General features: G+C 35.1%; 1 protein-coding gene across 1 annotated transcript in view; it reads left to right on the plus strand.

The window, feature by feature from the left end:
• WDR44 (WD repeat domain 44) overlaps positions 1-22074 on the plus strand; it is an 86352-nt gene that overhangs the window by 55751 nt on the left and 8527 nt on the right. Inside the window, exons 12-19 of the mRNA XM_023523326.1 lie at positions 7984-8084; positions 8750-8863; positions 12226-12348; positions 15060-15251; positions 15459-15560; positions 15769-15884; positions 18099-18226; positions 19348-19470. Of these exons, the coding sequence (XP_023379094.1) occupies positions 7984-8084; positions 8750-8863; positions 12226-12348; positions 15060-15251; positions 15459-15560; positions 15769-15884; positions 18099-18226; positions 19348-19470 (999 nt within the window). The remainder of the gene's footprint in view (positions 1-7983; positions 8085-8749; positions 8864-12225; positions 12349-15059; positions 15252-15458; positions 15561-15768; positions 15885-18098; positions 18227-19347; positions 19471-22074) is intronic.

Below are 22074 nucleotides of genomic sequence, written 5' to 3' on the forward strand. Positions count from 1 at the left end.
TATAGTATTAGAGACGAATTTTTCTCTACTCTAAACATGGTCCTCTTAGTTTTCCATAGGTCTGTGATTCCTCGTTCTCTTCCTATATCCCTGCTGTTATGTCCTCTTCCACTCCCTTAAATGTTGTTGTTTCTAAGAGTTCTTTCCTCGGCCATTTTCAACTGACTTATTCATTTGTTGCCTCCAATCCTGAACTGGCTTTAGCTCCATATTTTTTGTTTTCTTTCAATACCATTACGTTTTTTAAACAAGAATGAGATCTTATTGTGCATGCACCCTTTTCACATAACAGTATATAAAAGATCTCTCCACTTACATATTCTTCAAGCACATCAATTAATAGATCTAAAACAACTTCCTCAACAAATGTTTTTAGAATACCTGTTACAAGGGCCAGACACTGCTAGACTCTGCAAAGTTAAATGAGACGTATTCTGTGGCCTCAGAGACCTTGCTGACTAGTGAAATAGATATATCCACTATTACAGTATTGAATAATAATATTCTATACAAGATACTACGCAAGTATAAGAGTTAGCCTTGCGAATCAGGGTGTCAGGGAAAGCTTCCTGGAGGCTTTGATGTTTGAGCTAGGAGTTTACTGTGAGAGAAGGAAGGAAGGGGTGTCTCAGCACAAATAGCAAATGCAAAGACATGAAGACTGAAACAGCATGGCATGTTGAAGGTACTAAAAGAAATCCCATGTGGCTGGAGCAAAGGGTGTAAATGATGAGAGTTGTAGAAGAGGTAGGCAGAACTGGGATTTTAAATGGCCTTTTGTGTTAGACCAAGATGTTTGAACTGTATCCTGCACGCTACTGGAGGAGAATGTCTTTGAGGGGCCTTTGATCAGGAGCTCAATTGAAATGTTCAGATTTTGGTTTTAGAAAGAGCATTCCAATAGCACTGTAAAGGATAGATTGGATGGAGGCTCCAGGCTAGACACAGGGAGACCACTTAAGAGGCTGTTAACCCAGGACAGAAATGGGTACTTTGATTATGATAGCAGTGGATCTAGAAACTGTAAAGGTGAGCTGAATTCGAGAGCTGTAAAAGTGGGATCTCTAGGATTTGGTGACTGATTAGCTGGGGTGGTAAGTGAGTAGCCTAGGATGATTCCCAGGTGTCTGCCTTGAGTAATGGGATAGATGTTAATGGTCATTCATGGAAATATCTTTATTATCTACCCACAATCCACCTGCTTCTCCTCTCTTTTGAACCTTCTTTAATGACATCAACATCCATAAGTTACCTTTTTAACTCAGTCAGAAACATTCTAGTACTTTTCCTTCCTTACCCACATATCAAATTAGTTACAAATATCCATCTACTGCCTCCACCTACAACTGCTCATGGAATCTGTCCTCTCATCCCCTGTTGTCACTCGCTTCACCTAGGCCCTCAACACTCATTTAAATGTTTGCTGTAGCCTCCTAATTGGTTTTTCTCTCCCTAAATCTCTACCCAATTCATTTTCTATACTTCCAGCAGCTTTTTTTTTTTAATTCAGATCTGACTGTGCTATTTTTGTCGCTTAAAATCTGATGGCTCCTTGTCACCTACAGAATTAGGTCCTTACTGATATTACCTTTTTAAATCAACTCTTATTCCCTAGAGACTATGCATCCTATTTGCCATGCCATGTCTTTGCCCATGCTGTTCACTTTTCCAGGAATGCCTTACCTATCCCCTTTGTTCACAGGGCAAAGCCCTACTCATCTTTCAAGATTCAGCTCAAATATCTTATCTCTCTTATTTTCCCTGAATCAAGCAGGCAAAATTGTTTCTCATTTGTGTTCTGACAGTATGTCATATATACTTTGACACTGAAATTACTTAACACATCTTCCTTGGCAGTTTGTCTCACTGGCTAGGCTCAGGGCTGATTTAAGGCAAAGAACTATTCTTCACAGATTTTAGTATCTTTGGAAGCTAACCCATGCCTGGCTGTGGTAGGCCTGAATCAGTGTCGAATTCCTGTTCCTGTGCCTTTATTCCTATTTCCCTTATCTGGATGCCTGCAATCTCCCTTCGTTTTATTCCGAGCTTGCCCATTCTTCAAAGCCTACTTTCTCTAGAAAGCCTTCACTGGCTAATGTAGCAGAGAGAATTTTAACTGCTTTGCTTTAAAGAAAAGGGTTTGCTTCTATTAGTTTAATTCACCATAAAGTTTCCAGGCATTGGTTACTATTAAAAATAGGGACTATTTATACCATCTTGTATTATGCTGATTCCAATAATCCTACTTATAAATTCGTAACTACTTGCATCCATGCCCCCTTGCCAACAAAACCTAAGTAACTCCCGATGTTGTTTGAATACAAGACCTTTTATTTTTTTATTTTTTAAATTTTTTTAAATTCTTAATTTTTTATTTTTTATGGTGACATCGGTTAACAAAATCCAGTAAGTTTTAGGTATACAATTCAACAGTAAGGCATATATATATTTACACTGTGTGTTCACCTCTCATAGAAAACAAGACATTTTAAATGAGGAACATAGTAGTTCTTTGACACAAAATGTAGTGGCCTTCTGAGTACTAAGGTTTTTTTTTTTTTTTTTCTGGAGTCTTGAATATTACTTATATCTATTGTTTTCAGGAAAAGATTGTGTAGAGTTTCTTTCACTTCTGTCATTCTATTTGAGGGGATAGTTTAAAGAGGCCTCTATTTCATATGCCTTTGGAGTTCAATATCTGGTATTACCTTTGAACTTAGTGCTAAGTGCAGTGAGGCGCACAGTAAGCACAATGGAGTTCATGTTCCTCGTATGTGTGTTCTTTTTTCTGTTTTCTCATGATAGTGATACATCTCTTTTGAACTAAGTTCTCACTTTTGTCTTCTTAGCATCCGTGTAGAATAGAATACCTGAAAGTACCTGTTGTGTGATTAGGCATACAGAGTGACGCACACCAGATTACTCGCCTTCTCATTGGTCATGCCAGCCTTAGAATTACGCTCTGTTTCTGTTGATTTCCAAAAGTAGCTCAATAAACATAAGAAAGAAAAGAAGAGAGGCATGCTTAGTTTGCTCCATTATGCTAAGGAATTATGAAATTTCTTCTTGACGCTAGAAGTTGTAAGTATGCAGTTTACCTAAAATTAATACTTTTGGGGGGTAAATCTCTTTGGTGTGCTTAATTAGTAGAACATCAGTCAGAGTGTTATAGCACTTAACTGCTGCTTACAATTTTGAGAGTAGATTGTAGGGGAGGAAAAAATTTTTTCTGCCCTCTTAGGTTCTACAGCTGGAATCTACAAAATAACCTGACACAGGACAGATTAATGGGAGAAATGCTTTATCACATATGCATATAGAAAAATAGGGAAGACCCAAAGAAACAGTTTGATCCAGGGGCTTATATATCATTTTAACAAAGAGCAATAAGTTTGTAGAGATGTGACAAGACAAACAAAAAGGGATTTAGGATTTTTAGGGTCATTAAATTGTGGGAAAGTAAATATATTGGAAGAAACTAATGGAAGATAAGGGTTATTTAGTAAAGTCCTGTATATGTAGACTCATGCTGTCTCCAGAAATAAAATTCACTTTCTTCTTCCTAGTAAATGAGAGATGAATGGAAGACACCTTGATAAAGGGAATTTTATGCTCTGCTTTCGGATAGAAGCGTGGAGGGCAGAGACTTTTTCTGGTGTCTGTTTCTTCGAAGTTGTCTTCAGCTCAAAATAATCCTTATGCAAAAGAGCATGTTTTAGGGTGACATTCTGATCCCCCTCAAGATCATTAGAATCAAAAGCTTGGATGAAGGGAATTAACTGTAAAGAATAAAAGCTAATTTTTATGAAATTCTACATATGCAGCATTTTATTAAAAATATGTATTGGTTTAGACTTGGTTTAGTCAACAAACAGTTAGTAAATGTCTACAATGTCTTAAGCACTGAAAATATAAAGACGTAGTGGACAGCCCATGCCAAGGACCTATGCATGGGGGAAGACAGGCATCAACAATGATAATATATGTCCAAAACAGAATTATGTATCATTTTCCCAATAAAACCACTCCTTTGACAGTATACTTGATATCAGTTCATTAACATCCATACCATCTCCTGAGTTAGAAACTATTACCGCTTTTTACTCTCTTCTCTGTTCAATGTCTGCTCATTTACTACATCCTCCCCACTTAATCTCAGAAATGTCTTTGGAATCTGGCCATTCCTTTAATTTCCACTACTGTAATCCAGGCTTTTTCTCAGATTCCAGTCTTTCATCCACAATACCAGCAGAATTACTTTCCTATAAAAACAAATCTGATCGTGTTACTCTCTTGTTTAAGCACTCCTCTTGGCTCTTTTTTTTTCCTATTGAATCAAGTTCAGATTCCTTAGCTTGACTCAGCCTTTCAGAGATCAGCCTGACCTTAACTCTCATTGTTATTTACCACCCTTCTTTCTCACAAACCTTATGGTCTGAGCCACTCAGTTGTTCATTTTTGCCCCAACAAAAATGTCAGACCCTTTTGTGGGTCCTATGTATTTACATATGCTATTCCCCTTTGCCTGGCAAATTCATTTTCAGACTCAGGTCTTCTTGCTGAAGCCTTCTTTGCTTCACTTAATGCATACTTACTGATATGCTCTCTCATTGTTTCCATGGTACTTCACCCATATTTCTGTTAAAAGCTCTTACTATACTATACCAATTTATGTAACAACAGCTAACATTTTATGTGCCCTTACTATGTGTCATGTACTTTGCTAAGTGCATGTCACGTCTTATCTCATTTAACCCCACAACAGTCCTGATGCTGTTGTGAGATACTATTAAGAACTCTATTTTACTGATGAAGAAAAGAAGGCTTAGAGATGTTAAGTCACTCACCAATTCCACACAGTTGATAGTGTGAGAAATAGAATGCAGCTCTCATCTGTCTCTAGAGCTTATGCTCTAACTGTTATGCTCCACTAGTTGGCATCTTAAGATCTGGCACTATGTATTCATTTAGTCCACAGACATTTATTGAGTGCCTACCATGTATTAATCACTGCTCTAGGAATTGGGGAAATAGTAGTGAACAAAAGACGCAAATATCTATTGTTATGAAGTTTAAATTCTAGTGGTTGGAGACAGAGAAACAAAATAAATAAATTTTGTAATATGTTAGAAGATGATAAATTTCATGGACAAAATAAAGCAGATAGAGTGGAGTGACAGGGTAAATAAGACAAGCAAAGCTTCACCAAGAGGTTGTCATTTGAGCAAAATCCGAAGGAGGTGAGGCAGTGATCATTATGGCTATCTGAAGAAGAGTGTTCCAAGTTGAGTGAACAGCAAGTGGAACTGCTATAAGGCAGGAGTTCTGGTGTATTCAAAAAAACAGCATTGAGGCATTGGTAGCTGGAGCCAATGAGTGACAGGGAGAGTAATAGAAAACTAAGTCACAGAGGTGTGCATGGGGCAGTCTTAACATGTAGGCCATTGTAATGACTTTGGCTATTATTCTAAGAAAGACGGAAGATAATGGAAGGTTTTTGAACAGAGAACGGCATAATCTGGCATATAAAAGACTCCTTCTGGCTTTTAAATACTGAGAATAGATTATAAGATAAGAAATATCATTTATTTTGGTATCTCAGGTAACTAACACAGTATCTGGGAAGTGCTAATAAATATCAAAAGGCTTACAGGTTTTCATAGCAGTCTAACTTTAAAATGACATTTTTAGATAATCAGGATATTTGAGTATGAATTAGATGTTAGATGATACAAATTGTATTTTAGGTGTGATAATGGCATGATAGTTATATTTAAAAGAGGGCTTATTAGTTAGAGATACAGGTAGAGTATTTACTGATAAAATCGATGGTGTTCAAGACTTGTTTTACATGGTCCAGCAAAAGTAAGCAGATATATAAAAGTAGAAGGATCGATTAAAAAAAAAAAAAGATGAGTAAAATGTTGATGTTCATTAAAGCAGATGATGGGTGCATCAGGGTCATTATACTAATTATTATATTATTCTACTTCTGAGTATGTTTAAACTGTCCATAATAAAGTTTTATATATATTATGTTTACATAAATATATATATTTCTATAGAGATATAAATATCCCTAGATATAGATATCTAATTAAAAAGATATAAATTAGATAAAATATACAACTTTTTTTTTTAGTAATTCTACCTTTAAAAAACTATTATAAAGAAATAATCAGATATGCCCAAAGGTGTAAGTAAAAGGATTTTCATCTTAGTGTTCTCATAATAGCTAAAATTTGAACAGGCTAAATTTTTAACTGTTGGAAAATAAAAACCATGGTATAATCCGTACAGTAGAATATTATTCTGTCCTTAGATTGGTTTCAAAATCTATTTGACATTAAAAAATACTCAAAATAAAATATAACATGCGAAAAGCAGAATGGAAAATTGGATACAGTTTTATCCCAATTTTGACTAAAAATATCTATAAATGTTTATAGATTAAAAATACTTAAAGGAAATACACTAAATTATTACTAGTAGTTATCTCTAAGTAGTAGGATTTTAGGTCATTTTTATTTGATTCCTTACACTTTTCTAAAAAAAATTTTAATTAACTTACCTGCTTTTATTAAAATAAACAACAGAGGATACTATAGAAGTCTCAGGTTTAAACCTTTTGATCCAGTAATACCTTTATATTAGGATAAAAAAGAATAATCAAATAGGGATAAAGAGTCATGTTCCAGAATAGTCATTAAATTGCTGTTTATATTAGCAAAAAAATTGGAAATGTCTAAATGACCAACATCTTAGAGAATGACTAAATTACGGCATGTCCTTTACAGCTAGTAAATGTTTTCAAAGAGTGAAATACAGAAAACACTCACGATATAATAAAAAGGAAGATACATGTGTATAATATGATTTCAAGTATATTTTTTTAAAATGAAACATTGAAGATGGTCAAAATGTTAGCAGATTATGAGTGGTTTTAATTTTAGTTTTTCTACTTTCTATGTTTTCTGAATTGTCTACACTGACTTTATAATTAGAAAAACATTAAGTATTTTGGAAAGTAAGGTAGAGTAGAAAGAGAAGAAAATGGATATTTAAAGAGGAAAAAAAGATCTAGAATCACTATTAGAGGAAATATGCTAAGGAGTTAATGAAATGTAAATGATTATTAAAGAAAAGGCTGAATTTGATCATATGGGGCAGGCCTGTTTAGTGTCATGTCTTCCAGCAGTGTCCACTGGACTGGCAGCAAAATTAGAAGAAGTAGCTATGGTGATCTAGGATTAGTAGTGCTTGGCAAAAGGTCAGGGCATTTGTGTTGCTGGTTCATCTCCACAGTGGATGTGAAGATGTTTTTATAAACCATAAAGTCCTATACAAATAATAGTGGCAGTTTTTAGTCTATCCCCATGGCCACTGACCTAGTTCAGGCCTTCATTATTCTAACTTAAACTTACCGACTGCTCCTTCTGCCTCCACTTTCTCTCTCCAAATCACCTTCTACACTGTTGCCCAGTGTTCTCTTTGTAAAGCACTGGTCAGATCATGTTAGTTTTCTTTTCAGAAACCCGTGTTGTCTCTCCATTGCATTAGAATGTCTGAACTTTTAAGCCACAAATTCAAGGCTCTTTATGATTTGATCTCAAAGTGCCTTTCCATCTTAATCCCCTACTATATCTCCATATACTTTTTTCTTCATCCTCATCATCCTACCTACCCTTCTCTAAATATGCAAGGCTTAGCTAACACTCCATATTTTTGTTCGTGCTACATCCTCTAAAACATTCAAGAAATAATCTCTGAACTTGAAGTTAGACGACTTGCATTTCTGCCTTGGTTCTGCTGTTTACAGGTGGCTGCGTGACCTTTAATATGTTATTTTAACCTCTTTGAGCCTCAGTTTTTTTCTTAATTTCTTTATCTTTGTAATATTAATACCTACGTCACAGAGTTGTTCGGATTCATTCAGATAATGAATACAAAAGCATGTTGTAAACTAAATGCACAGCACACAAGAATGGCATTATTTTCTACCTATCTCTGTCAGGATGCTTTTGACTTCAAATAACAGAAATCTAACCGAAAATGGCTTAAACAATGAGGATACAAGTCTGGAGGTAAGGTGGTTCCAGGGTTAGCTAATTCAGCAGCTCGGTAGCGTCATCACGGACACAGGGTCCTACCATCCTCTTGCTTTGCCATTCTTTATCTGTCGTTCTCTTGAGTTGATTCCCCTCACGGTCCTACAGTGGTTGCTGCACTCTCAGGTGTCACATGCAGATTACAATGTTCAGAGATAGGAAAGAGGAAAATCCCTTTGGATATGACCCTTTTTAAAAATGAGGAAATCTTTCTAGAGCCTTCCCTGTTCCCTCCCACCCCAATAAACTCTCCTTCATGTCTCATTGATAAAAATTGTAGCACATGCACATGCCTAAACTAATCTTTGGGAAAGAGAATGGGCTCGTCTTGATCAGCTTATGATCACTCCCTTGTGCTGGCTCCTGCCTCTCCTAAAGGAATGGATGCTCAGAAAAGGACAAAGTGGAGGCTCTGTTAAGAAAGGAAAAGATTGGTGGCACACTGTCTTCAGGGATGACACTAGTTTGTTTTATAGGTCAAGGAAGTGAAGGAGTGATGAGTAGATTAAGCATAAATAGGAGTTTGTTTTTGGTCGGTCAAGATTTCAGTCATCATTACACAATGATGAGAGAGCAGATGGGGTGAAAAGAGTATGAGGCTTTTGTTTCGCTAATTTTAACATTTGTCTTTGTCTAAATAGGTATGCAGTGGAGCTGATGAAGACCCTGATGATAAAAATGCACCTTTTCGACAACGGCCATTTTGCAAATATAAAGGACATACTGCCGATCTCCTTGATCTTTCGTGGTCTAAAGTAAGAAATTCATATTTGAATTGTGTATTAATTCTATGTAACTATGACTTTAGGATAAAAACAAATGTTTTATATGTACGATTGTCACACTGTTGAGCGAACGTTCATAGATACTTTGTGGGAGTTATCTACAACTTAATCAAAGTTAAAAAAGAAATGTCAGGCTAATAAAAATGTTTACTTTATATTACTTAATAGCTTCTATCTGTATCTGTCTGTGTACTCTACCTTTTGCCTCTTTTATAAAGTAATTTTGCAAAGTATCCTCAGCAAAATAGATGTGACTTCAACTACAAAGATGAAGTCCGATCTATCTTACCAAGACTGTTTTGGGGCTAATCTACTACCTTCATGAAATTATCAATTTAAGTTTAACAATTATATTCTACAAATCAATGCTAAGTCTTCATTTTGTGATTGTTTTTTCTCTTAGAGCAAAATTATTTCAGAAGTAGAGGGGCTGTTTTGCCACTGATGAAATATTTCCGAAGTTTTGTGAAACTTAGAGATTTTAAATTTGATTTAAGGTTTTTGAAGTAAGAAACAGTTTTTGGAATTTTTGCATACCTTACACTTTCTTTGTATTAAAATTTGTCGGTAAGCAGAATCTAAAATATGTTAGAATTCGGGGGGAAGGAGTAATATTTAAAAGCCTTAAATTGAAATGTCAACTGAGTTAACAAAATATTATCAGTGATACCGGCGATGCCCATATATTTTAACTATGTTGGGAGAACCTCATGAACCACAAAAATACTGCTAGTCAAGCTTTCTCTGAGCTCCAGCTTTGAATCACTCTACTTATGAATTGCTGCTCCTGTCATACTTATTTACATGTTTTGGATGCTTTTCATAACCCATCTGTCATAATGTCTTTCTCTAAACTTCTGGAACAAGCTCGGGCCTCACCTGGTAATCTGGTTTTCAACGGAGCCCTAATTGTGTCTTTGTATTCCTTCCCCACCCTGTGTGAAATCTCACTGAGTTGTCAGAAGATGGAAATTTAAAGTGTCCTTAATTTGATAATCATATTCATCCGGAACAAGAAGTACAAAACACATAATTAGGTATCTTGCACTTATTTTACTTTCTTAAAGCAAACCAATATTTTTCTGAAATATCACACTAACTGAAAGAAATTAGATCTCCATTGACCACTGTATCAGTCAGGTTCTCCAGAGTAACAGAACCAAGAGGATATTTATTTTAGGGAATTGGCTCACATAATTGGGGGCGGGCGGGCAAATTTGAAATCTGTAGGGCAGGAGTCACACTGGAGTCTTAAGGTGGAATTTCCTCTCCAGGAAACCTGTTTTTGTTCTTAAGGCCCTCATCTATCTGTATACTTTTACTTAAACTCTTTTTTACTTAACTGTTGACCTATATACATTGCTAGGTCTTGTTTGCCGCAAGATTCTAAGTCCCTTTCTTGAAGTAGGGACCAGATCTTATTTTACTATCGTTTCTCTTCAGTATCTAACACAATGGATGTTCATAGTGGGTTTTCTGTTTGTCGAAGACTTATTTTGTACCAGGTAACAAGAATTGCCTTGTTAATTCTTACAGTAATAACCCTGTGAGATAGATGATCTTTCATTTTGTAGATTAGAAGACTGGGCCTCTGACCTGTCCAAGATCACAAAACTACTTGTTGTTGGAACTTAAATTTGAATATAATTTCTTTGACTCCCAAGATCATGCTTAGTTTAAGAAAACTATTTAATTTCGCGTATTTAATAAGTATTTATTCAACAGAAATCTCTTGGCATGTTAGAACAAATCTTAACATGTCTTCAGCATCTTCACTTTTAGGGATGTCTTTATATTTCTTTCATATGCTTAAAGCAATGGACTATTGCAAGAATCAAATAAAGTTAGTTTTAATGAACAGCAAACCATAGATTTAGTTTTTAAATAGTTGTGATTAATCAATAGGAAATGTAAAGAAAACTGCACGTACTCTTCAAAACTTTTCTGGAACTGAGTAGATCTTGAAAATAAAAATAATTGTTATCAGATATTTCAAAAGTTATTGTAAATCTTTTAAAATTGTGCGTTTTTTTCTGTTTTTTGCTTTTTAAAATATTTCAATTTTTTTTTCACTTTTCAAAATTGTTTTTTAATTGTGAGGTACACCATCTAGTTAAAATCGGATATACCACATAAAATGTATATTTTATGAAAATGTATATTTTCTAAACTAGCCCACATAGCATATATGTATCAGTACAGTTATATTTACAAATCATTATTTATGCTATCTTTTTATATTTAAAAATATAAGATTATTTTATTGCTTTAAGTAAATGACAAAACATCCTGTTGTTTTCCATAACATGTGTTCTACTTAAGCACTCTGCAGAATGTGTAGTGGTTAGAGCCTAACCAAGAATCCAGACTACCCACTCTGCCACTGACAAGCTGTGTAGTCTTAGACAAATTATTTATCTCTTTTCCTTAGTGTTCTCATTTGTAGAATGGCATAATAATATACCTACCTCAGAGGGTTGTTTTTTAGTCCTGAGAACAATGTTTAACACATTGTAAGTACTCGATCAGTGTAATCACTCCTTCAATTTGTTTAGCACGTTTACACATACCAAAGAATATTAGGGTCTCATTTGGGTTTCCTACTTCAGTATATCTCATAGTTCTTCTTTAAAAAGATTCCACTTAGAAATTAAAGAGCTCCTGCCAGCTGGATGCTTTTGGCAGATAGACATTTGGTTCCTGGGTGATGGGCCATCACACAATGCCTAAGTCAGTTATAGTATGTTCTTCCACCTTTGAAAATTCTATGATCTATTCCAAGAGATTTGACAAGTTCTATTCTCTAATTTTCTTGCCTACAGTGTGACAGGTGCACAATAACTTTTCATTTCTATGCTGCATTATAGGGTAATCTTTTTTAAGCTGTTTTAAGTGACAGTTAGGGAATCCATGTGAGTTAAAATTCACCAGTGTTGTCAATATGAAAATATCTGAAGTGACAGTCAAATGAACAGATGGCTTATATTCATATTCATAGCTAAGTTCCAGTATATGCAGGTTATAACCACTACGCACACCTTAGTCTTCTGTTGGTGCCTGGCAGATTTCTGTTGACATAGACTATAAGATTCATTCTAATTCCAGAATAGGTAATGTGAAAAAGTCTTAGAATGAAAGAAATATGCTGTTTAACTGTTTCAGAAAAAAATGAGATCTTCCAAGTGAATTAGATAATCTTTTGCTCTTCCTGATGAGGCATATAACAATACTAGTAACAAAACTATTGAGGTATGTAAAACCAAAAGTTCACTTTTATTGTATAAGTAGTTTTTTATATGGTGATAAAATAATCAATGATAATTTTTCCATAGAACTACTTTCTGCTTTCTTCTTCGATGGATAAAACAGTCAGGTTATGGCATATTTCCAGAAGAGAATGCCTTTGCTGTTTTCAGCATATAGATTTTGTCACTGCCATAGCTTTCCACCCAAGAGTAAGTAATTATTTGTATATTTTTTGTCATACTATAAAGAAGATGAGGGAATCAGATTTCTCTGGAGGGTAATTGGACTACAGAAAAAATTAACAGCCATATAGTTAAAGACAGCTTAATTTAGTCTTTCATTTTGCTTTAAAAATAAGAAAGGAAATAAATATTCTGCTAATCTGCCTTAGAAGAACTAGAAATGTTGTATTCTAAATATAACAGTGAAAAGTCATCCCAAATCTTTAAAAAGATATACAGGGTATAAATAAAGTATCCTATTAAAGATGTGAGATATTGGAGATGGTGAAAAAAGAGAAGACAGCAGGTGGATGAATGAGAAAGGTAAGCATATAGACAGGAATTGTTCTGGAAGGGTTGGGAAGGGGAAGAGACAAAGAAGAAACTTTTGAAAGAGGCAAAGACCAAAATGTATTACAAGATAATGCTGAATTCCTATTTAATGTCTGGAAACATTGTTAATCTTGAGATCCCTTCTTATTCATTTTCAATGTAGAAAATCCTTTAATATCTTTTGTCTGGAAAGAAAGTATGTCATATGATTTCTACCAAAGGAGAAAAGTGTACTATCATGGAATTTCAGACCTATCTTATGTCCTTGTAGGATAGAGCCACCAAATGCATAAGGCTAAGTTAGTTTTAGTTGTTTGCAATTATAAGTACAGGGAAGTCACATGTCGGTTCTAGTCCACTGGCTAGGTTGCAATATGTGGAGGACTTAAGCTGACCCTAGTTGATGTATGATTACACTTCCAATCATGTCCTTTTCTCTATGTTTAACATGTCTTTTTAATGAAATGTTTCAATTATATTCACATTTCTTCCTCTTTTTCCTTAGAGTAAGAGAGAACAATCACCTTTTCCCCTCCTCAATGTAATTACTCTCCCTGGGCATTCCTGTAACATAGGCAGCAATCATTCTGAACCCTTAGAAGACTTGGTTAAGAACTTTTGAAAATTAAAAATGTTTAATCTATGTTAATACCTTATCAGTTTTAACCATCAAGCCTTTCAAGGCTTCTTTCTCAGTAACACCCGTACCTGTCACCCCAGATTGCAGTAAAAGGAAGGGTTTGCCACTGTTAGTAACTGTGAGCAAAATCCTTACCTCTACCTCTTTTTCTTTTTTAGTTTTAAAAAATTTAATGTCATCACATATTTGACCCCCTTTTACCCCATCTACTTCCCTCCTCCCCCACACCCTCTGGTAACTTCTACCTCTATTTTGACTATAATGTATCAGAGTCAAAAGAGAAAGGTGGTGATAGTTATCTGTGAAGTACATTATTATTAAGAGTTCTGTTTAGTCGGTAATTTTTCTATACTTCTATTTGGTTTTATTTTGGAAACTGAAAAGCCTTATTTCTAAAAATTCTCCAGAGAGTTTTTAAAAGGGTCTAGGGAAGAATGAGGTGATAGTGGCATTTAGAAAATGTGACTATTAAATGTTATCTGGAAGGAAGATGGCAGAGTTGTAAAAGAAATAGCAAAATAGAAATATATACACACTTTATGTATGTATGTATATAAATAAAATTATAAATTCTAAGACCAAGATGAAATATTTTTGCTTGTTTAACTTTTCTGCTGATAAACATTGAGTCAAGCCTACATTACCATAGCCATAAAATGCCCATCCTGTGAAGATTTATCCTTGACAGGCTTCAGGGGTGGCTAAGAAGAATAATCTTGAGCAAAGAAGAGACTCTTCCTTGTTGTGGCATCCCAATTATTTTATCTTTAATTCTTATGTTACCAAAAATTAGACCAGCTTAGTGGTAGGCCTGATTTAGTTTAGAACAGAGTTTTTCAGCCTTGGCACTATTGACATTTTGGGCTGGATAATTCTGTCACCAAGAAAGAGAAGGCTGTCCTGTGCATTGTAGGATGTTTAACATCCCTGGCCTCTTACCCACTAGATGTCAGTAGCACCCCATCTCCCAGTTGTGACCATCAAAAATGTCTCCAGACATTGCTAGATGTCCCTTATGGGGCCAGATTGCCCCCAATTAAGAACCCCTGGTTTGAGATTGAAAATTTGAGAATTTGATTAGTGAAGCAAGTCTCTGCTGACATGATGTCAGAGTTCCAAAAATTGACTAGTTCTGTAGACTAACTGGCATTACTCTTTTATCCACCTGTTACATGTGTCCCAGAGAAGGCTATGGACAAATGCATCATTATAGGATGGTTTTTCCCAAAGCATGTTCCTCAGAGGTTCTAGCCCTGCTAGATGTAATTCTACATCCGACCCCTTACTAACTCTCCACAAAAAAAGTCAAAGTCAGCGGTTAAACAAGCTGGTAAACACTACCTGCTTTATCCCTTTTTTGGAGGTACAGAATGCATGTTAACTGAAAATCTTGTTTAATTTTCTGTAACCCAGAATTTCTCAAACTTATTTGATCACAGAACCCTTCTCCTATGCAATATGCAGTCCAACACATTCTCCATTGACATCCATAGTTTGGGAAAAGCAGTTTAAGGATATGATAAACTAATCAGAATGTCATTCCTCCAAAATGAATCCTGAGGTTTCTAATTGCTATTTTTAGTGACTAAAATAATGCTTACTTGAAGAATACTCTTTTAAATGAGGTCTGCATATTTTAAACATTTCTAATAAGCTTAATGTGTTGATTTGTTAATGAGTTTTTCTTGATGTAGTAAGAGAGCTTTCTCTTTTGTCACATTTTTAGGATGACAGGTATTTTCTAAGTGGATCATTGGATGGAAAGCTCCGCCTTTGGAACATACCTGACAAAAAAGTGGCTTTGTGGAATGAAGTAGATGGTCAAACAAAATTGATCACAGCTGCAAATTTCTGTCAGAATGGCAAATATGCAGTGATTGGGACATACGATGGCAGATGTATTTTCTATGATACAGAGGTAAATGACTATCTTGTGTAAATTACATAATTGAATACTTATTAAAACATTTTTGTGGTTTTAGATAAGTTGATATATCCTTTCTGCACTTTAACTGTCTTATCTAAAATGTGGCAAATAATACCATGGCTGTCTGTGAGTTGGATTAGATGATCTTTGAGGTTCCTTCTAATTCTGATCTCTTTTAAATTTGTGCTATCTTTTTAGCATTTGAAATACCACACACAAATACACGTTCGATCTACCAGAGGGCGCAACAAGGTTGGAAGAAAAATTACCGGCATTGAGCCTTTACCTGGAGAAAATAAGGTACTAAGTATTCAAAACCATCTCTCTCCACACTATATGTAGACTCCTGAAAATTAATTCTTAATATCTTGGCTAAGAATATATTCTCTTTCCTGTGGGATACTGCTTTTTCTATAGGTATATTCTATACGTGTATACACCCTTTTTAAAATTATAGCTTAGATTATAAAAGATTATATTTTTAACTTTTCCCTTGATTTATTTTTAGATACTGGTAACCTCAAATGACTCCAGAATCAGACTATATGATCTTAGAGATTTGTCACTGTCCATGAAGTATAAGGGTTATGTCAACAGCAGCAGCCAGATCAAAGCAAGTTTCAGGTAAATTGGCAATGAGAAATTCCCAAAAGAGATAGAACATTTCTCCCCTACTCCTGTTGTCCATTGATCTAGGCCTTATGTCTATATGATATTTTTAGTTTCTTTGTACTTTTACATACAACTAGTATCTCATGTTATCATATAATACTTACCTTATCCACCTGTATGGTAGATAGAGTTAGAATTGTCCCTATTCTGCAGATGAAAAAACCAAGACTTAGAAAATTAATTTGCCTAAAGTCACACTGGTTGGTGCAGAGCTAGGATTCGAAGACTCCCAGCTCCAGAATTTGTGCTTTTATACTTTCATGTAAGAATTTTAAGAGGGGATTTACCACCCAACCACTCATGGTCTTGTTCCTTATAGGTACAGAAGCTAATAAAGCATTTTAACACCCTAAAGTACAGTGTTCTGTATTTACTCCTTTATATATCATTATTATTTGAACTCTTAGGGGTCTGGAGCCTCTCTTGAATTCCTGCCTTTTCTTTATAGCTCTCTTTCTTTCAACCCTTTTCTTATCAGTTCTCCTTTCTTTAATTACTCAGTACAGGAGTCCTTCCTCCCCCTTAATCTGTGGTTCTGCTTTTTCCAAGGTTTCAGTTATCCATGGTCAACCACAGTTTAAAAATAGTAAATGAAAAATTTTAGAAATAATTAATTTATAAGTTACAAAGTGCATGCCGTTCAGGGTAGCATGATGAAATCTTATGCCATCCCACTCAGGACATGAACCATCTTTTTGCCTGGCATATCCATACCGTATGTATACTACAATAAGATATTTTGAGAAAGGGAAAGAGCACATTCACATAACTTTTATTACAATATGTTGTTATAATTATTCCATTTTACTGTTGTTAATCTCTTGCTATGCCTAATTTATGAATTAAACTTTATCATGGTTATGTATAGTCATGCATCTCTTAACGTTAGGGATACATTCTGAGAAATGCATTGTTAGGTGATTTCCTCGTTGTGGGAACATCATGGAGTGCACTTATACAATCCTAGATGGTACAGCCCACTACACACCTAGGCCGGATGGTATGACCCCTTGCTCCTAGGCTGCAAACCTGCGCAGCATGTTACTGTACTGAATATTGTAGGCAGTTGTAACACAATGGTAAGTATATGTGTATCTAAACATAAAAAAGGTACAGCAAAAATACACTATAAAGGATAAAAAATGGTAACCCGTATGGGGCACTTCCATCAGTGGAGCTTGCAGGACTGAAAGCTGCTCTGTGTGAGTCAGTGAGTGTGAAGGCCTAGGTCATTACTGTACACTACTATAGACTTTATACACACTGTACACTTAGGTTACATTAAATTTATAAACATGAAATTAATTAAACACAAGAGAAAATGATGCAGTCAAGAGACTCGGTAAACTTATGATATAAGAGGCTGCTGCTAGTGTAACACAGCATACTGTTTTATAGCAAACTTTTTTTATAAATGGAAAGAGTACACTCTAAAATTACGATAAAATGTGTGGTATAGTAAATATATAAACCAGTAACATGGTTAGTTATTATCACTTTTAAGTATTAGGTATTATACATAATCGTGTGTGCTATATTTTTATATGACTGACAGCACAGTAGGTTTGTTTATACCAGCATCACCACACACGTGAGTAATGCATTGCACTAACACATTACAACAGCTACAACATTACTAGACAAAAGGAAATTTTCAGCTCCATTATAATCTTATGGGACCACTGTTGTATATGCAGTACATTGCTGACCAAACATCGTTATGTGGCTCATGACTGTATGTATAGGAAAAAGCAATATATATAGTGTTTAGTACTGTCCGTGGTTTCACACATCCACTGGGGATCTTGGAATGTATCCCCCATGGATAATGGGGAACTACTGTAATTGATAATTTAATTGGTAAAATACTCTGCTTCTTTCTTTCATCTCTTATGGAGGAGTTCTCCCAGTGTGGGTTAACCAACGGCACAGTAACCTAGAGCTTCGATGAAAATACCAATGCTTCTGGCCCCCACATCAAACCTACATGGTCAGAACCTTTGGAGTGAGACTAGGAGTCTGTATTTCAACAAGCTCTCCTGGGTGTTTTCTTAGGTATTTTAAAGTAGCCCTGATAGAGGGAAATCTTAAAAAACAAAAAGCAAAAAAAAACTTTGAGTTTTAGGTGTTTTTGTTTTTGTTTTTTCCTTTCTTCCCCAAATTCAGCCATGATTTCAGTTACCTCGTTAGTGGCTCAGAAGATAAGTATGTTTATATCTGGAGTACTTACCATGACCTAAGCAAATTTACTTCAGTCAGGAGAGATCGTAATGACTTTTGGGAAGGTATTAAAGGTAAGTAAATGCCTACTTTCGTGTGTCTTTTATTAGTGAATAAAGCTAAAGTGGAGATGTACCAGAAGGGAATTTGTAGAGACATTATTTCAGAGAGACTTTGGCAGTTTGAATTGCTTTTGCTTTGTATTTGGCTTTGCTGGAATTTTTTTTTTTTTTTTTTTTTTTTTTTTTACTTTTTAAAAAATTTATTTCATTATTACTTTCAAGTATATAGTACCTTGATTAAACATTTATATAGTTGATAAAATGATCCCCCTAATTGTTCTTTCTCTCCTCTGGCTCTCCACCTAGCCATTACATTAATGCTAACTGCATTCCTTATGCCGTGCTCCCCATCGCTGTGACCGTCTATCAACTACTACTTTGTACTTCTTTAACCTTTCACCCTTTTCTCCCAGACCCCCAAGCCCCCTCCCCTCTGACTATCACCAGATTGTCCTCTATATTTGTGAGTCTGTTTTCAATTTGGTAATTCTTTTTGTCCTTTAGATTCTGCATATAAGTGAAATCATATGGTATTTATCTTTCTCTGTCCTATTTCACTCAGCATAATAACATCTAAGTCCATCTATGTCATTGCAAATGGTAGAATTTCATTTTTTTAATGGCTGAGTAATATTCCATTGTATATATGAACCATAACTTCTTTATCCATTCATCTGTTGATGAGCATTCAGGTTGCTTCCATATCTTACTTATTGTAAATTGCGCTACCATGAGCATAGGGGTGCATAGATCTTTACGAATTATTATTTTGGTTTTCTTTGGATGAATACCCAGAAATGCAATTGCTAGGTCAGTAGGTATATCCATTTTTAATTTTTTTGAGAAACCGCCAGACTTTTCTCCATAGTGGCTGTACCAATTTACAATCTTACTTGTTGGAATTTTTTATACCAAGGAAGAACTTGTCTAAAATTTGAGAACTCATGAAATCTCTGAACTTGTATGTGGCATTTAAAAAATATATTTTGGAGTTTTAAATAGTTCTTAGTTACTTGTTAGTTTTAAAATATATTTGCATGTAACATACACTATTGTATTTTTGTATATTAAACTCTTGTCTTGATGTTGAGAATCAAAGTTATTAGTTATCTTGAAGTAATTTTTTTCTCTAGCACATAATGCAGTTGTTACATCAGCCATCTTTGCTCCAAACCCAAGTTTGATGTTGTCTTTGGATGTGCACTCTGAAAAATCAGAAGGCGAAGATGCTGAAGTTTTGGATACCATGTCTTCTGGTAGGTACTCATATTTTATTTGTACTACATTTTTTCTAGTCACCTTTTAGTAGCCTTATTGACCTAGTAATGGGCAATAAGAGGTTTTCATGAGTATGAAGAGTATTTTTTGTTTACAGCATAATGATTGTCAGGTATCTATTTCTGAACATTTCAGTAACATAATTCTTGCAAGTTTTACTTCTTTTAAATTCACCTGGAAATTAAACACGAAAAATTTGGAAGTTCATAATTTTTTTTATGGTCAGTCATTCTCCTTGGAGAAATGCAAACAAGGCATACAAATACGAAATTTATTATGTGTCTCTTCTACTAGACTGTAATTTCTGTGAGGACAGAGACTTTATATGTCTTTGTTGTGGTGCCAGTACCTAGCATGGTGCTTGCCTACATGTAGTAGTTTCTTTTTTTATTATTAAGTTTATTGGGGTAACATTGGTTAATACAAATATATAAATTTCAGGTGTACATTATAATTTGACATCTGTATAATCCATTCTCTGTTTACCACCCAAAGTCCAGTTTCCTTCAGCTACCATATATTTGATCCCCTATACACACTTCACCCTCTCCCTAACCCCTTTATTTGACCCCCTTTAACCCTTTACTTCCTCCCAGCTCCCCAACCCCCTACCCTCTGGTAACCACTAGTCTATAGTCCATGTCCATGAATCTCTGTTTGTTTGTGCTGTTCATTTTTTGCTTTTAGGTTTATATCTCACATATAAGTGATATCATGTGATTTTCAAATTTTTCAGTCTGGCCTATTTCGCTTAGCATGATTATCTCGAGGTCCATCCATGTTGTCGCAAATGGCAGTATTTCATCTCTTGTTATGGCTGAATAATACTCCATTGTATATAAGTACCATAGCTTCTTTAGCCAGTCATCTATCGTGGACACTTTGGTTGCTTCCATATCCTGGCCACTGTGAATAATGCTGCTGTAAAAATTAGTGTGCGAATATCTTTTTGAATATGAGTTTTCAAGTCTTTGGGATAAATACCCAGTAGAGGGATTGCTGTATCATATGGTAGACCAATTCTTAGTTTTTCAAGGAAACTCCATTCTGTTTTCCATAGTGGCTGTACCAATTTGCAGTCCCACCAGCAGTGTATGAGGGTTCGTTTTTCTACGCATCCTCTCCAATATTTGTTGTTATTTGTCCTGGTGATTATAGCCATTCTAACAGGTGTGAGATGATATCTCATTGTGGTTTTGATTTGCATTTCCCCAATAGCTAGTGATGTTGAGCATCTTTTCATATATTTGTTGGCCATTTATATGTCCTCTAGGAGAAGTGTCTGTTCTGGCCCTCTGACCATTTTTTGATTGGATCATTTGTTTTGTTGTTATTGAGTCATATGAGTTCTTTGTATATTTTGGATATTAGGCCCTTATCGGAGGCACTGCTTGCAAATATATTTTCCCATTCGGATGGCTCTCTCTTTACCTTCTTGATGGTTTCTTTTGCTGAGGAGAAGCTTTTTAGTTTGATGTAGTCCCATTCATTTATTTTAGCTTTTACTTTCCTTGCTTTCGAGGTCAAATTCATAAAATCCTCTTTAAGCCCAAAGTCCTTGAGTTTAGTTCCTATGTTTTCTTCTATGCAAACATCCATTTTGAGTTAATTTTGGTGTGTGGTGATAGACAACAGTATAGTTTTATTCTTTTGCAGGTGGCTTTCCCAGCACCATTTATTGAAGAGGCTTTCCTTTCTCCAATGGAGGTTTTTTGCTTTTTTGTCGAAAATTATTTGCCCATGTAAATATGGGTTTACTTCTGGACTCTCGATTCTGTTCCACTGGTCCGTGTATCTGTTTTGCTACCAATCCATGCCGTTTTTATCACTGTCGCTTTGTAGTGTAATTTGAAGTTGGGCAGAGTGATGCCTCCAGCCTCATTCTTTTTTCTCAGGATGGCTTTGGCAATTCAGGGCCTTTTTGCTTCCGTACAAATCTGATGATTTTTTGTTCTATTTCTTTAAAAAATGCCAATGAGATTTTGATGGAGATTGCATTAAATCTGTATAATGTTTAGGTAATAAGGTCATTTTAACTATATTGATTTTTCCAATCCAAGAACACAGAATATCTTTCCATTTTTTTGCATCTTCTTCAATTTCTTTTAATAGGCTCTTGTAGTTTTCATCATATAGCTCCTTCACCTTTCGATAAATTTATTCCTAGGTATTTTATTCTTTTTGTTGCAATTGCAAAATGAATTATTTTTTCCACTTTTTTGTCTGATACTTCATTATTAGATTATAGGAACGTTCTGATTTTTGAACATCAGTTTTGTATCCAGAGACTTTACTGTATTTGCTTATTGTTTCTAGTAGTGTTCTTGTGGAGTCTTTAGGATTTTCTATATTGAGAATCATGTCATCTGCAAACAGTGACAGTTTGACTTCTTTATTTCCTATTTGGATGCCTTTTATATCTTTCTCTTGTCTGATTGCCTGCACTATGACCTCCAGTGATATATTGAATAATAGGGGCGATAGTGGACAGCTTTGCCTTGTTCCTGATCTTAGAGGGAAGGTTTTTAGTTTTTTACCATTAAGTATAATGTTGGCTGAGTGTTTGTCATAGATGGCCTTTA

This window comes from Pteropus vampyrus, unplaced genomic scaffold (assembly GCF_000151845.1).
Source record: "Pteropus vampyrus isolate Shadow unplaced genomic scaffold, Pvam_2.0 Scaffold390, whole genome shotgun sequence".
Lineage (NCBI taxonomy): Eukaryota > Metazoa > Chordata > Mammalia > Chiroptera > Pteropodidae > Pteropus > Pteropus vampyrus.